At 67.3% G+C, this 15698-nt stretch overlaps 1 protein-coding gene across 1 annotated transcript in view; it reads right to left on the reverse strand.

Annotated features, from left to right (window-relative positions):
- PIEZO1 (piezo type mechanosensitive ion channel component 1 (Er blood group)) overlaps positions 1 to 14309 on the reverse strand; it is a 23866-nt gene extending 9557 nt beyond the window's left edge. The window contains exons 1-22 of the mRNA XM_068203242.1: positions 14115 to 14309; positions 8176 to 8271; positions 6695 to 6817; positions 6330 to 6372; positions 6092 to 6242; positions 5165 to 5303; positions 4388 to 4601; positions 4050 to 4215; positions 3756 to 3842; positions 3604 to 3676; positions 3398 to 3489; positions 3044 to 3304; positions 2861 to 2972; positions 2580 to 2758; positions 2358 to 2506; positions 1981 to 2160; positions 1818 to 1906; positions 1152 to 1309; positions 904 to 1080; positions 676 to 801; positions 392 to 592; positions 101 to 305 (exon numbers count right to left, since the gene is read on the reverse strand). Coding sequence (XP_068059343.1) covers positions 101 to 305; positions 392 to 592; positions 676 to 801; positions 904 to 1080; positions 1152 to 1309; positions 1818 to 1906; positions 1981 to 2160; positions 2358 to 2506; positions 2580 to 2758; positions 2861 to 2972; positions 3044 to 3304; positions 3398 to 3489; positions 3604 to 3676; positions 3756 to 3842; positions 4050 to 4215; positions 4388 to 4601; positions 5165 to 5303; positions 6092 to 6242; positions 6330 to 6372; positions 6695 to 6817; positions 8176 to 8271; positions 14115 to 14178 — 3085 coding nt within the window. The 5' untranslated portion in view covers positions 14179 to 14309. The remainder of the gene's footprint in view (positions 1 to 100; positions 306 to 391; positions 593 to 675; positions 802 to 903; positions 1081 to 1151; positions 1310 to 1817; positions 1907 to 1980; positions 2161 to 2357; positions 2507 to 2579; positions 2759 to 2860; positions 2973 to 3043; positions 3305 to 3397; positions 3490 to 3603; positions 3677 to 3755; positions 3843 to 4049; positions 4216 to 4387; positions 4602 to 5164; positions 5304 to 6091; positions 6243 to 6329; positions 6373 to 6694; positions 6818 to 8175; positions 8272 to 14114) is intronic.
- Between the last annotated feature and the right edge of the window lie 1389 nt (positions 14310 to 15698).

Consider the following 15698-nt stretch of genomic DNA (forward strand, 5'->3'; position numbering starts at 1 on the left):
GGCAGGGGGCACCATCAGCGCCAGGCCTCTCCTCCAGCCCCTTCCCAGGGCAGGCCAACAGTGCCCCACAGAGAGGCGGGGTGCCCCCCGTGCCCCTTACCCATGCAGAGGGCGGGCGGCATCCCCAGGCACAGCAGGTACTGGTAGAGGAAGAAGACGACGAGGAAGAGGCAGTACTTGGGCCAGAGGCGGGCGATGGCCGCGCGCCGCCGCCGCGTCAGCATCACCACGAGCCAGCAGCCGTGCAGGATCACCAGGAAGTTCATCCGCTGCCCGATCACGTTCACGATCATCAGGAAGCAGATCTGGGGGCGCAGGGGGGTGCAGGGCTCAGCACCGGGGATGCTGCGAGCACTGGGACCCCGGCCCAGCACAAGGCCCACGCTCCCACCTCCAAGCCAAACTTGTAGTAGAAGTAGTTGATGAAGTATTTGGCGCAGCTGACGAGGCCGAGGTCGAGGTGCTCGCGGGAGATGTTCTCGAAGACGGTCTCGGTGACGGGGGCCACCAGCTGGTGCTGCTTGCGGTGGTACTGCTGGCGCCGGTACACCACGGCCTCGAACACCAGCAGCAGCAGCACCTGCAGGTGGTTCTGGGGCAACAGGGGACGCTCAGGACCACGGTGTGAAGCCGAGAACCCCCTCCAGGCGGTCCCCACAGTGTCCCCGTGCCCACCTTGACGTATCCCCAGTTGGGGAAGCCCTTCCGGATGCCGAACCAGTTGGCAGGGTCCACGGGGCCACGGTACAGCGTGGAGTTGCCCAGCTCCTCTGGGGTCAGGTTGGTGCTGTTGGGTAGGGGCTGCAAAAGGGGAGCACCAAGGGGCGGGTCAGCGCCCCTCGGTCCCCCAGGCCCCCCCCTCCAGCCAGGGAGCCCCCCAAGAACCGGCCCCGCTGGGCACACCTGGGTGCAGTTGCTGAAGTACTCGCGGGGGTCCACGACCTCGAGCTGGTAGAGCATCTTGCAGACGATGATGATGCAGGTCCAGACGGTGGAGAGGCACGAGGCCATGTGGCGGAAGCGGCAGTAGGGCATGGCCAGGGCCCACAGCAGCACCAGCAAGAAGTTCATCACTGAGACCTGGGGCAGAGGCCACATCAGCACCTCGGGGGGCCCGGCTGAGCCCCCCAACCCCGCACCCCCAGGGGTACCTCCTCCAGGGCCACCCAGACGGTGTAGAGAGCCACCATCTTGACGACGTGGAGCTCCAGCAGGCGCCTCATGAAGACCTCCCCGCGCGTCACCATGTCCGAGAAGGTCCGGCCCAGCACGACCAGGCGCTCCAGCACCAGCCCCCATTTGTTGGACACTGTGGGACATGGACTCTCATGGACACCCCCACAGCCTCGCTGGCTCTCAGGACACCCCAACCCATTCCCTGTGTCCTCCCCAGTCCATTCCCACAACCCCCCACTCCTGGAGAACAACCCAATCCATCCCTGCAGCCTCCAGCCTCTTCCTGGCTCAGAGGGCATCCCGATCCATCCCTGCATCCTTCCAGACTTGGAGGAGACCCCAATAAATCCCTGCACAACACTGGTCCTACCCTGGCTTTCAGGACACCCCAATCCACCCCCAAGCCCTCCCAGCCCCTTCCTGGGTCAGGGGACATCCCAGTCCCTCCCCATACCCTCCCAGGCTTGAAGGATACCCCAATCCATACCCTCAAAGACTCTTCCAGGCTTGGAGGATGCCCCAATCCATCTCCATACCCTCCCACACTCGGATACCAACCCAAATCCATCTCCCTACCCTCCCAGGTCCCTCCTGGCTTGGAGGACACCCCCTCCCAGCCGTGCCCCATCCCTGCCCTGTACCCAGGGACGCGGTGTCCGGGTCTCGGGACTGGGCGGTCTCGGCAGCGGCCGCGTCCCGCAGCAGGCGGCTCCCGTGCAGCTCCTCGGACCTGTGGGAAGGGGGCTCAGAGCAGGGATGGGGGGCTCGGGGTGCAGTGGGGGGTCACCCAGCACCGGGTCCTACCTGGGGATGTGGCAGGGGGCTGGAGAGGGGGGGCGGACATGCTGCAGGTCGGTGATGAGCATGAAGGGCTCGTGGAAGTAGTGGAGCTGGAGGATGCAGGCCAGGAGGAAGAAACCCATGATGAGGATGCTGGAGAAGAGCTTGGAGACGCTGAACTGCTCCAGGCCCATGTCGCTCAGCCTGGATGGGGAGAGGAGGGTCAGCACGGGGTCTCATCCACCCCACCCCAACCAGGCACCGAGCCCCCGTGCCAGGGTCAATGCCAACCTGCTCCGTGCCTCGGTTTCCCCATGTGCAACCCAGACCTTGGCCATGCCCTGGTGCCACCTCAGGGCTGGTGCCAGCAGGGACCCCACAGTGGGTAGGGGGACACTCACTGGTCATCAGTGAGGCCTGTCAGGTTCCTCCAGTACATGGGGAAGTCCTCGAACTGGTAGGTGTAGGTGGCGATGAGCACCAGCATGGTGTAGGCCACCACCAGCCACCAAAAGCCCTTGAGGACCTTGCGCCACAGGCTGTAGTACACCTGCGGGGACAGGGACATCAGCAGGGCCACCCTGGGGATGGCACAGGGCCCCAGGGGTCCCTAGCCTCTCTACCTGGAACAGGATGAGGCAGAGGAGGAAGAGGAGCATGTAGACGATCTTGTAGACGACGAGGCGGCCGGCAAAGGTCACCACGATGAACTTGGCAGCGCAGACCAAGAACCAGAACTTGACAAAGAAGTTCCTCACCACCTCCCCCAGCTTCTGCAGCACATCCCGCATCTGGCTGGTGTCTGTGGGGCACAGAGGGGCTGCAGGAGCTGGGCGGGGGCACCCCCCTCACTACTGTGGGGTGCTCAGCGTGGCACAGCGTGGGTGACACCAGGGGCCCTCACCTGTATCAGTGACAGACACCTCCAGGAGCGGCGTGGCCGGGGCCCTCCTCGTTAGCACCTTCTCCGTAACGAACCGCCGCAGCAGCATCCAGAAGGTGAGGGTGAACAGGAGCTGCGGGGACAGGCGGTGAGCGGCGACAGCCGGGCGCGGGCAGGACAGGGGCGGGACAGTGCCACGCTCACCTTGGCCCCCAGGGCCACGCAGGGGTAGCTGGGGTGCACCAGCCCCAGCGGCTGCAGCCGCATGAAGCCGATGCGGGTGGGCAGCTCGGGCACCACGTCCATGGCCCACACGTACTGCAGGCTGCACAGGGCGATGGCGTAGAGCACCAGGAAGGGCGAGCACAGCATGGCGAAGTGCCGGCGGTTCCGCACCGTCCAGATCAGGCACGCCCAGAGCAGCAGCACGAAGGTCAGCCAGCTGTGGTAGGAGATGCTCCACACCTGCGGGCAGGGACGATGAGGGCTCAGCCCACCAGGTGCCCTCGCCACGGCTGTGTCCCCTGCCCAGGGCCGTGTCCCCTCCCAGCTCTTTACCATCATGGCGATGAGGGCGGACACGTAGCTCTGCTTCATGAGGACGTGGCCCAGGGTGTGCAGGGGCAGCCACGCTGCCGGATGCCTCCTGCCTGGCATGGGGAGAGGGAGCGTGAGGCCCCCCCGGGACCCAGGCAGGGTGTGGGGAGCACGGAGCACCCCCGGGCTGCAGGCGGGCTGTGGGGAGGGGCTGGGGTCAGCCTTACGTGCGCTCAAGGTGTGGATGGTGCAGTTCTCGTTGCCGGCGCTCGGCTTCCCAGTGTTGGGGCACAGCATGGGCTGAGGGCAGAGAGGGCTCAGAGCTCACCCTGGCGCCCCCATCCCGCACCCATTCCCTGCACAGCCCCCCCAAACCCACCTTGGTGTCCTCGGCCACGCGGTCGGTGTCCTGGGGCCAGCTCTCCAGCTCCACCAGGTCCCTCGGCCGTGCCGGTGCCACAGCTCTCTGCGAGGAGCAGGAGCCAGATCAGGGCACCCGCTGCCACTGCTGGGGACATGGACCATGCCCCAGCCCCCTGCCAAGGCGCCCCACACTGTGGGCACCCCAGAGCCCCGCACCTCCCTTGCGCCAGGGCCAGCTGCAGCCAGGCACATCGTCACCATTGTCACCGCTGTCACCCGCCGGGTCCGGCTCAGTCCTGCAGCCCCTCACCTTGGCGTCCCGCCAGCGCAGCTTCACCAGGGTGGCCACGGTGTAGTAGAGCAGGAGCAGGATGCCAGGGTTGGCGTAGACGAACCAAGGGTAGCTGTTGTTGAGCTCCAGGCTGTTGGGCTGGGAGCAGTTGTAGTACAGGATGATGTCCTTGAAGCCGAACACCCTGTGGGGACACGGGAGGTGGCATAAACCCCCCAGCCAGGACCAGGAGCCAGGGTCCCATCGCTGCGCTGGCACCAGAGGGATGCTCTGGCTGCTCTCCCCAGGGTGGGACAGGGCAGCTCAGCCGGTACCTCCGGGTGACCCCGGGCACAGCTCCCTCCCCAGGGACTCACCGTGCCCAGATGGTGGGGGGCGGGAAGACCCCCTGGACAAAGGGGGTCTGGTAGGCATAGAGGCACAGCAGGTGGCAGGCGCTGTAGATGCCCACGAGGACGCAGAGGACGTTGAAGGCCTGGTGGCTGGCGGGGAGGTGACAGGCCCACCACGTGCACAGCCCCATGAAGAGCAGGAAGTAGACGCTGGAGGAGGCGGAGGGCAGGGTGATCCCTGGGGAGCAGCGCCCCACGGGCGGTCAGTGCACAGCCCGGCAGCCCCCTGGACCGAGCAGCACCCCACTGGGCTGAGAGCACCCCCCTGGACCCAGCATTCCTCCTCAGCTCAAGCATCCCTTCTGCTTGCACTGAGTTTTCCACCTTGGATCAAGCATCTCCTTCCTCTTGGTCCGAGCTTTTCCCCTTTGGACTCTAAATCCATCCTTAGACCACGCATCACTCCTGCGTGGAATGAGCATCCTCCCTCCTTGGACTGAGCATCCCCTCCCTCCCCAGACCAAGCATCTCTTCCTCCACAGGGCACGCATTTGACCCTCAGAGTGAGCAGCTCTCCCCTGGACTGAGATTTCTGCCTCGGACTGAACATTCTCCCCCCTTAGACCAAGCATCCCTTCTCCTTGGACTGTTTTCCCTCTGGAAACATGCCTCCACCCATGCCCCAGGCCTGCTTTCCCTTGGACGGAGCATCACAACCACCCTGGACCGAGCATCCCCACTTTGCACCAAGCATCCTCCCCAGCAGCACAGCCCCCCACGTCCCCCCCACGCCGTGCCCACCTGCCAGGGCCAGCAGCAGGATGGCCAGGCCCTTGCCAGCCTCCCAGAGCAGGGAGTGAGCCTTGTCCCGCAGCCGGCTCCGCAGCCGCGTGTCCCTGTGCGCCGCGCGCCGCTGCCGCCCCGCATCCTTCTCCTCCCTCTGCCAGGGAAAACCAGGGCGCTGTGAGCTCCACGACCAATTCCGGGCAGCTCCTGGCCGTGCCTCAGTTTCCCACTCTGCGGAGGGCAGGGGTGGCCGGCCAGGCGGGCTCGGTGCCCGGCACCTGGCCGTGTTTATCTCGTCAGCCGCCTGGAAAGCGCCTCCACGGGGCGGCTGTTGTTCTTGGCTCCGGGAGCCGGGTTCCCAGCACTGAGCTTTTTTCCAGGCTCCCTCCCGGGCTCACGGCAAAGGCATCCACGCCGGCCGCTGCCCCGCTTACAGCCCGGCACGGCCGCAGCCAGGCACCGCAGCCGGGGCTGCTGGGGAGCCCCAGAGCGGGGCTGGGGGTGCCACTGGGGGTGGGTCCGCCTGGGGTGCCACAAGCACAGCGTCCCCGTGACCTGCTGGCACTGCCAGGTGGGGCTGGCACGGCACAGCACCCAGCCCTGCACCAGCAAGTCCGAGCTGGGGGCCAGCACCCCATAACTGCCCACCCCACAACTGCCCACCCCACTGTCCCGGCTGTTTGCCACGATCCCTGTGGCAATGCCAGAGCAAACATGGGCGCTCCTCCATGGCTGAGTCACCCTAAGCTGTGTGACAATGACCAAGCCCTCCAACCTGGCCAAAACTGCCCCAAACTGGATCCCCAACCACTGGGGATGTCCCCATGCCAAGCCCCAGGCTGTGCCCAGGGAAGGGACAGGGACCAGCCATAGACAGGCTGGCAAGGACCCGGTGGGATGTGGATGGTGGGGTGTCCCCATGGCAGTGGGGGTGGCTCTCACCCACTCAGAGGACTCCAGGGACTCGGGATTCCCTCTGGAGGTGGCAGGGCTGAGGCGGCGGCACAGGCACAAGGACAGGGACGACACCAGCAGGATGCCAACGTCGGGTGCCACCAGCCGCACCGAGTTGGGAATGTCACTCAGCTCCAGCCTGGGGGGACAGCGGGGCAGGGGAAGGCTCAGGGGTGACTCCCCAGCCACTGCCAACCCCCAGCCCCACAGGTCAGGGTGGCCTTACCTGGTGACCCCAATGTGCCGGAAAAGGACCTCCCAGGAGCTGCCTGTGGGGAGGAGGGGGGCACTGAGCGGGGCAGCCCCCGCGTGGGCAGGCCCTGAGCACCCGCCACCACGGGGAGAGCACTCCCATCCACGGCAGCGCAGGACGGGCTCTTGCCCAGTGCAGCGGGCACCCAGCAGACAGCCCGGCACGGCACGGGATGTCCCCAGAGGTGACACATGGCTGGCACCCTGCAGAGCCCCAGCAGCCCCCCAGCACCAGCAGGACGGGTCCCACACATTACCCCAGGGTGCAGCCGCAGGGCAGCACAGGGAGCAGGGCTGTGGGTGGGCGGGTGAGGGTGGGCACGGGCACCCCCTACTCACAGCTGGGCCCCAGCAGGTGGTCCAGGACGGGCAGCGTGTACAGGCATATCTGGAAAACCAGGTGGGCGAGGAGGAAGAGGATGCTGGTCCCCAGCAGAGCTTTGAGGATGCGGCTGGTGTGGCCTGCAAGACACGGGCAAAGCTGTCACCCACCAGCCAAGGACACCAGTAACCCCAGCAGGGACACGCAGGAAGAGCTGGGAAGGGAGCACTGTGCCCAGAAATTCCAGGGCTCTGCCCCAGGGTCGGGATCCCACCAGGGCTTTGCCCTCACCCAGCAAAGCCCGAGGGCACCCCAAGAGCCAAAGCCCAGGACCACCCTCCATGTCCCTGCAGCCCCAGCTGGCACCTCCCTGGCTCTGCTGGCCTGGGACCACCCCGGGTGCAGTCAGCATGCCCATCCCTGCTGGAACGCCCCGTGGGAGGGCTCCAGGGGTCCCCATCCCTGCTGGAACATGCCGTGGGAGGGCTCCAGGGGTCCCCATCCCTGCTGGAACACCCCGTGGGAGGCTCCAGGGGTCCCCATCCCTGCTGGAACACCCCGTGGGAGGGCTCCAGGGGTCCCCATCCCTGCTGGAACACCCCGTGGGAGGGCTCCAGGGGTCCCCATCCCTGCTGGAACACCCCGTGGGAGGGCTCCAGGGGTCCCCATCCCTGCTGGAACACCCCGTGGGAGGGCTCCAGGGGTCCCCATCCCTGCTGGAACACCCCGTGGGAGGGCTCCAGGGGTCCCCATCCCTGCTGGAACGTGCCGTGGGAGGGCTCCAGGGGTCCCCATCCCTGCTGGAACACCCCGTGGGAGGGCTCCAGGGGTCCCCCCCACTCCAAACCCCGTCAGCCCTTCCACCAGCTGCAGCCGTGCCCCCATCCCACCCGGCTCTCCCCCCATCCCACCCGGCTCTCCGGGCCCTGTGCCCGTTTTCCTGGCCAGGGGTGGGGTGGGCAGCGAGCCCACCACAGCTGCGAGCTGGCCTGGGGGCGGCCCCGGGCCAACAGCTTTCCCTCCCCTTGTTTTTTCCTGTAAATCCAGGCAAAGGCTCTCGGCAGTGCCGGGATCCGGGGCCGTGCGAGCCCATGAAATATTCAGAGGGTAAAGCTTTTAGCTGTGGCCGTGCCAGGCGCTGGGGGTGGGGTCAAAGCCGGGCACAGGGGGGCTACGGGCACCTGCCCCGGTGTGGGTGACCCCTGAGGCCACCACGACGCCCCAGTGGCCCGGGCAGGGCGGAGGGGCTGCTCGTGGTGTGCCCGCAGAGCCCAGCCCCGAGGTTTTTGGTTAATAAGGCTCCAAACCGGCCCTTCTGGAGCACGAGGGCTATTAATAGCCCCGCTGGGCTATAATTAACAGAGAGAGGCTCCGCACGGAGCCACGCTGCCCAGCCGGGGTGAAACCGCAGCGAAGGTGCCCGCGGGAGGGGGGGTGGCAGCTGCCCTGCTGCCCACCCCCCCTGTCCCAGCCCTGCACCCCCAGGGGAGCCCCTTACCTGCGGTGAAGCGTGGGGAGGGCCCCGGGAACCAGGGCAGGAGCAGCAGGAAGAGCAGGTACACCAGGGACAGGACGTTGTAGCGGAAAAGGCAGGCTGGGGACAGAGGGACAGGGTTAGTGACAGGGATGTGGCACAGGGAGGGCTCACAGCTGCACCCCCCCACCATGGGGATCCCCAAAAGAGAGGCACCCCGAAATGCCAGGCGGTGCTGGGGTCCTGGGTGATGCCAGGTAAGACAAGGGGGTCAAGCCCCAAAAAAGTGCCATTGGAAAGACGGACACGGGCAGGACCTCAGGCTGTGCCACTCCTGGAGAGCCACACGGGTGACAAGAGGGGACACCTGAGGTCCCAGACACATGGGGTGACAGGGGAAGAAGAGCCATGAGAAAAATCTGCTGCGCTTCCACATCATCCCCACCAAACCAGGCTGAGCATTGCAGGGACCCCATGGCCACGCTGGGACCCCCACCCGTGACCCCCCCAGGGCTGGCACAGCACCTGCCCCCAGCCCTGCTCTGGGTGTGCCACCAGCTCTGCACCTTCCCCCTCACTTATTTTTAGACCTAAATTACAGCTTGTTTGGAGGCACGAAACTACCGGAGGAGCCGGGCCGCGCCAGCGCCCTGCGGGGACAGGCAGGGGGACAGGCATGGGGACAGGGACGTGGCGGGGCACCTGTCACCCCGGCTGGGGACTCAGCGTTCCTGTCACCACGGTGACAGTGACAGACAGCAGCACGTGCACCGGCAGGGGCTGGGAGCACGCACAGGGCAGCCGCGATGGGGATGGGCAGCACCCCCGGACACCCCCGGGATCAGTGCCCGGCTGGGGACGGGGCAGTGGGCTTTGTCACTGTGCCCTGCTCCGGGCGGTGCCGGGACATCCCCCATCCCCTCCGCTGCACAGGGAAGCGGTGTTGGTGACCCTGGCCGTGCCCGGCCAGGGCAGCGAGCTGCTCCCCTTGGCACCCCACGTGGGAAGGGGGTGACACGGGGGGGCTCAGCCCTGACCCCGCGGGACTGCGGGGGTGAGGGGGGCCCGGCCGGGCGCCAGGGACACGCTCAGCTCTGCAGCCCGGCACAGCCCTTCCTGTGTTTACGAGGTTCCAATGGGACAACACATCCTGGGGAGAGGGACAGCGCGGCCGGGGGGGACACGGCACAACGCCGGCGACAGCGGGACACCCTCGGAGGGAGCGCCCAGGAACGGCCCGGGGCACGTCCCATGCTGGGGCTAAAAGCAGCCGCGGCCCCGCAGAGGGGTCCCCGCGTGTCCCCAAGGCTGCGAAGCACAGCCTGGCCCCGAGCAGGGCTGGGGGGCACCAGGACCGTCACCAGCAGCCACCTCCCCGCGGTGACCCCGGGACGCGTCACCTCCCGCAGCCGCTGCCGAGGGCTCCTGGCTGTTTCGGCAAACCATGATCTCATGGAGCAAACATTCCAGCCGAGAGGAGCCTTCCCGGCACGGGGGCGAGACGCTGCTCCGGCTTCCGTGGGAGCCGGGCAGGGCCCCTCGGCCACTGGCACCGCCGTGCCAGCGCCCACCCAGCCCGCTGCCCAGCCAGGGGTGACCCAGCCCCACCGGGAGCCCCCGGCCCAGCCACGGCCACGTCCTGGGCGCTGCTGGCATCGAGGGCACGTGGTGGCACGGCTGGGAGTTCCAATGAGAACACGGATTATTGCTGGGCACTGGCGGGTACCCGCCTGCTGGCCCCATTATTCGGTGCCACCAGCACCCCCAGGACCCTCCGGTTTGGTGGCGCACCCGGCACCCCTCAGGCGTCACCAGGAAACCTCCCAGAAGTGCTCGATGGCTTCAACCAGGGTGGAAAAAGAGGGAAAGGAGGTGGTGACAGGTGGTGACAGCCTGGTTTGGGGGCACCCTCGGAGCCCGGCCTGGCACCCCCCCGGCTGCAGCGGGGCGTGCCGTGCCCGGCTGCGTGGGTGCTCCGTCCTGCACAGTCGGAGGGAGGGAACCGGTTCCCCGCAGTGCTGACAGCGGGGAAAGTGCAGGCACAGGGAGAAAAACCAGTTTGGCGTGTGGGGAGAGCAAACCCGCCCTCCAGCAGCCGGCTGGGGGGGGTGGGTGCAGCACCCACAGCCCCCTCCCCACGCAAGCAGTGCCCTCGCCCACGACACCCCGGCTGTCTCTCTCTGAGCACTCACCTTGTCCCCTAAGCCAGGTAGCCTGGATTGGCACCCCAATTCCTGCCTGCCCAGCCCCGTGACCCCGGAGCAGCCCGAGGAGCTCCCACGCTGCCGGGAGCTCACCGCCACCGCGGCCGGCACCGGCAGCACGTGAAATATTAACGACATTCATGAGCCGGGAGGAGGATAAATTACAGCACTGGGGAGCTGGGCGGGATGTGCCGGGGTTCCTCCACGCCAGCCTTAATTGAATTTCCCCGTGGGAGGGGATTGGGGTCACTGGGCACCCCTGGCAAAGTGGGGGCAGCCAGGAGGAGCGGGCACCAGCGCCTTCCCCGCGGCGCTGGGCCCCTGGGAAGAGGGTTGGGGTCTGGCACAGCCCCCTCCCTGCACACCAGGCACCATCCCACACCCAGCCAGCTTCCAGCATGGATCCATCCCAGCTGCATGGGGAGAGGGGGCTCCCCAGACCCCCGGAGCTGGGGGAGCCCCACACACCAGCCCTGCTCCACCGTCGCTCTGCATCCACACCGCGCTCGGCACCGGCGCAGCCGCTGCTCTGCGGGGACCTGCAGCACTCAGGATTAATTAGCAGAGCTCTTTAATTCCCTGCCCTGCTCCCTCACACGGGCCCGTTACCTGCGGCTGGGGCCAGGCAGCCCTGCCAAGTTGGTGCCAAGGTCACCAGCCCCAGCTGGGGACCCCAGGGACCCTGACAGGTTCCCCAAGGTGTCATTTTTGTCCCAGGACTCGACTTTGCACCCACTGGCTGCAAACCAGAGGCAAGGTGAGGAACCCAGAGGCCTCATCCCAAAATCCCATCAGTGTGGCTCTTCCTATCCCAAAATCCCATCAGCCCCAAAGCAAGAAGCCCTTGGGAGAGCGGAGCTGGCCACCGGCACATTCCCAGCGCCAGCCTCAGCCCCTCTTTCCAGGAAAGAACAGCCCCACCGGCTCACCCACCATATCCTGTTTTTGTGGAAAGTTGATCCCGCCAGCTCCCGACCCTGCTCCTGGGAATGCCGCAGGAGATGCCCCAGGAGGGCTCTGGGCCGGGTGCCAGCGGGTGCCACGGCTGCCAGCCCAGCAAATCCCAGCATCAGCCAGGAGCTCGTGCCACGGGACAGGGAATGCAACAGCTCAGGGGACAAGTGTCAGGGACACCCCCTTCCCTGGCACACGCCAGGAGGGCACAGCCCGTGCCACAGGGCTCCCGGAGGCACAGGCTCAGCACTGGGACATATGAGGACACACATTGCCAGAGCCACCAACATTCCCAGTGGGGCCATGACCGTGGCTGCCATGTGGCAGCGCCAAGCGGTGCCCAAACCCTGCTGTCCTCACCCAAAGGGGACCCGCTGCACCCCTGGGGAGCCCCCCACGGTGTCCCCCACCTCGCTGGGGCTGTGGAGGCTCAGTCCTGGCACCCGGGGCCTGCATCTCCATCCCATCTCATCCTGCCACCCCACCCCATCCCCTCCCCTCCCCCTGCGCCCGGGAGGAAGCAGCAGTTATTGCTCTTGGAGACAGCGGTGGCTTTGCTTTTTTTTTTTCTTTTTTTAATAGTTTTTTTTTCTCCTCCTCTGTTTTATTTCCCTGGGTTTTATAAAAAGCACCTGACCACAGGAGGCAGCTGCTGCAGCCCACGCTGGCACCCAGCTGGGCTCCAACCCTGTGGCACCTGGGACCCCCAAAAACCCCCCCAGCACCCTGGCCGGGCAAGGGGGGGCTGTGTCCCCACACCAGGGGGTTCGGGGGGCACCGAGGCCCCAGAGAGGGGGTGCCACCCTCCCCCATCACCTCTGCCCACGGAGCCACGGATCAGCGTGGCCACGACTGGCACTGGGTTGTGCCCGGTCCACCCTTGTGGGGGATGTGCTGTGCCCCCTCCCCAGCGGCTCCAGCACCCCAGAATCCCAGCAGGAAGGATGGCACCAAGGTGGGGACACAGCCCAGGGCACGGCTGGGACCCCCCCAGTGCTGTGCCAGCCGTGGGGCTGCCGTGGGAAGCGGGGGCTGCCCCGAGGCACGGGGCCCGAGCCCTGCGCCTCCACTCGCCCCGAGCTGGCCGGGAGCCGCGAGCAAACATCCTCCGGACGTTTGGGGAGAGCCAAACCGGCAGGGAAGGAAGGGCCGCAGGCGGGTCGTGCTGCGGGGCAAACCCTCCCACCCAGGTGCAGTGGTGGGACGAGCCACACCCCCCGGGCCTCAGTTTCCCCCGGGTGCTCCTGCGAGACCCCTGGGCGCTGCTGAGTCACCCCCTCTCGCCAATCAACTGGAGCAGGACGGAGTCCCCGCCCAAGCGGGGCCCCAAATTTAAACAAGCCACCTACAAGCTCAGCGGGGGTGGGGGGGGACAGCAAGGCCACCAGTGTCCCCAGCCGCGGGGCACCGGCGGTCCCCAGCATATCCCGTGCCGGAGCAGGGGGCAGAGCCAAGCAAGTCCGGCACGATTTGGGGCCAAATCAGCATTATTCGGAGCAGGAGGGCCCCGCGGGAGGCTGGCCCGGAGGCCACGTGTCGCCCCAGGCACCCATGGGACGCAGCCGGCAGCTCCCGCGGCCCGGCCCGGCCGCTGCCCCCAGTGCGGGCGGCGCAGCCCCCTGTCCCAGCCCCGCTCTGGGCTGGGTTATAATTAACCTCCTGACATCCTGCGCGATGCTCTGAGTCACTGCCCCAGCAAACCAAAGGAAAAGCAGCTTTTTCAAGAGTCACCGACTTCCTCCGCCAGCGAGGCTCTGCCCGGTGCCAGCACCCCGAAACCCAACCCCGCTCCCCAAAACACAGCCGGGAACGGGGCTGCTCGGCTGGGCGAGCCTCCCTCGGCAGGGAGCGTGCCCCTCTCTCTCAGGTGACAGTATCCCAAAAGTCCTTCCAGGGCCACCCCAAAAGCCATGCCAGAGCTCCCCGGGGCTCAGGCCCCCCAGCACGGGTGGTGCGAGCCCGGTGTCGGTGGCAAACAGCCGCAGCCCGTGCCCGGCACAAGGAGCCCCTTGAACAATCCTCGCTATAAAGAGCTTTTTCCTTTGCGTCTACGCAAACGCAGCGTCCCCGAAGCGGCTCCGGAGCAGGCGGGCTTCAAAGAGCCGATTCTTGTCCTGCGCGTCCCGGGACACGGGGATTTTCCAGGCCGGTGGCCAGCCGGTTGCCTCGGTGGGTGGCACATCTGCCATCAAAGGCCGACAGTGCTGGGAGCGGGCTGGTGGCAGCCTGGGGACCGCAGAGCCACAGGGGCTGGGGTGGGCACTCTGCTTGCCGGGATCCACCCGGGCATGGGGACAGGATGGGTGCCAGCTGCCCCCCGGGCATCGCCCACCCCGGCCTGGGCAACCTCAGCTTGCAACCGCAGCACGGCGGCTGCGGCGACACGGCTGTGACCCAACTGGGTCACCTGCACCCCGGACAGCCCCCGGCTGTCGGGGAACGGGGGGGGACACGCACACACCGTCCCGCCCCGGAGAAAGTCGCAGCGTTCCCCGCGAGTGGGCTCGGTCACGGGTGGAGCCGGCGGGATCCCCGGCGGTCCCCGCGGGGGAACCGCACCACCGCCCGTCCCGGCACCGACCCCCGCGGGATCCCAGCCGCGGTTCCTGCGCGCAGGGATCCGCTCGCCCCTGGCTCCCCGGCGCTTCCCGCGCCCCTCGCCCCACGTGCCGGGGGAGCCCCCGCGCCCCGCAGCCACCGGCGAGCGGCGACAGCCGCCGGGACAGCCCCGGGGCGTCCCCCGAGCCACCCTCCCCACGGGCGGGGGTCGCACCCGGGTCACCTTTGGGGGATCCCCGCACTCACCGGCGAGCAGGGCGAGCGGCAGCAGCAGCCAGTAGAGCCCCGCGCAGAGCCCCCGCCGGTTCATCCCGCCCGGCCGCCGCGGCGGGGGGGGCCCGGCCCGAGCCGCTCCGAGCCGTTCCGCCCCGCCGGGGCTGGGCTGGGCAGGCCCCGGTGCCGACGCCGCTGCCCGGTGCCGCGGCGCTCGGAGGCGCTGCCCCCGCCCCGCGCCCGCCGCTTTATAAAGCGGCACCGCCCGCCCCCCACCCGCGGGGCCGGCGCGGCCCCAGCGCCGCCCGCCGGCACCGCGCCCGCCGCCGCCGCCGCTGACACGAGTTGTCCGGGCTCAGCACGGGCCCCGCAGCCCCCCGGGTTCCGCTTTTTGCGTTCAGGGAAAAAAAAAAAATATATATCGGCTCAAAAGAAGGAAAAAAGGAAAGAAAGATAAGCGGATGTGATTCGTGTTTATTTCGTCCGAAAGTGAAACGAAGAAGTCAGAGCTGGTTTTTGTTGAATGTTTGTTGTTGGTACCAGGGCTGAGAGCTGCTGCATGGAGTGGGGAGCTCGGGAGGGCGCCCCTGGGAGCTGATGTGCAGCTCCCCTGGAGCTGGGTGCTGTGTCCCTGGCACCGGAGAATCATCCCGTGTGCCTGGGGCTGGGTCCATGATCCCTGGCACAGGGGAATCATCCCGTGTGCCTGGAGCTGGGTCCATGATCCCTGGCACCGGGGAATCATCCTGTGTGCCTGGAGCTGAGTGCTGTGTCCCTGGCACCGGGGAATCATCCCGTGTGCCTGGAGCTGGGTCCATGATCCCTGGCACCGGGGAATCATCCCGTGTGCCTGGAGCTGGGTCCATGATCCCTGGCACCGGGGAATCATCCCGTGTGCCTGGAGCTGGGTCCATGATCCCTGGCACCGGGGAATCATCCCGTGTGCCTGGAGCTGGGTCCATGATCCCTGGCACCGGGGAATCATCCCGTGTGCCTGGAGCTGGGTCCATGATCCCTGGCACCGGGGAGTCATCCCGTGTGCCTGGAGCTGGGTCCATGATCCCTGGCACCGGGGAATCATCCCGTGTGCCTGGAGCTGGGTCCATGATCCCTGGCACCGGGGAATCATCCCGTGTGCCTGGGGCTGGGTCCATGATCCCTGGCACCGGGGAGTCATCCCGTGTGCCTGGAGCTGGGTCCATGATCCCTGGCACCGGGGAGTCATCCCGTGTGCCTGGGGCTGGGTCCATGATCCCTGGCACCGGGGAGTCATCCCGTGTGCCTGGAGCTGGGTGCTGTGTCCCTGGCACCGGGGAATCATCCCGTGTGCCTGGAGCTGGGTCCATGATCCCTGGCACCGGGGAATCATCCCGTGTGCCTGGGGCTGGGTCCATGATCCCTGGAGCTGGACCCACAGTCCCATGATCCCCGAGCTCAGTGCCCACTGCAGAGCCAGATGCAGACCCACACCCCCGTGGAACTGGGAGCCCAGGTGTGGGAACTTGGGGTCACATCTGGAGCTGGGCTGTCTCAGTCCCAGATCTCAACCCGAATCCCGGTGGATCCCACCAGGCACAGCTGGTGGCACGGCCAGCGTGGCCAGTGACACCTGGCAGT

This window comes from Anomalospiza imberbis, chromosome 12 (genome assembly GCF_031753505.1).
Source record: "Anomalospiza imberbis isolate Cuckoo-Finch-1a 21T00152 chromosome 12, ASM3175350v1, whole genome shotgun sequence".
Classification (NCBI taxonomy): domain Eukaryota; kingdom Metazoa; phylum Chordata; class Aves; order Passeriformes; family Viduidae; genus Anomalospiza; species Anomalospiza imberbis.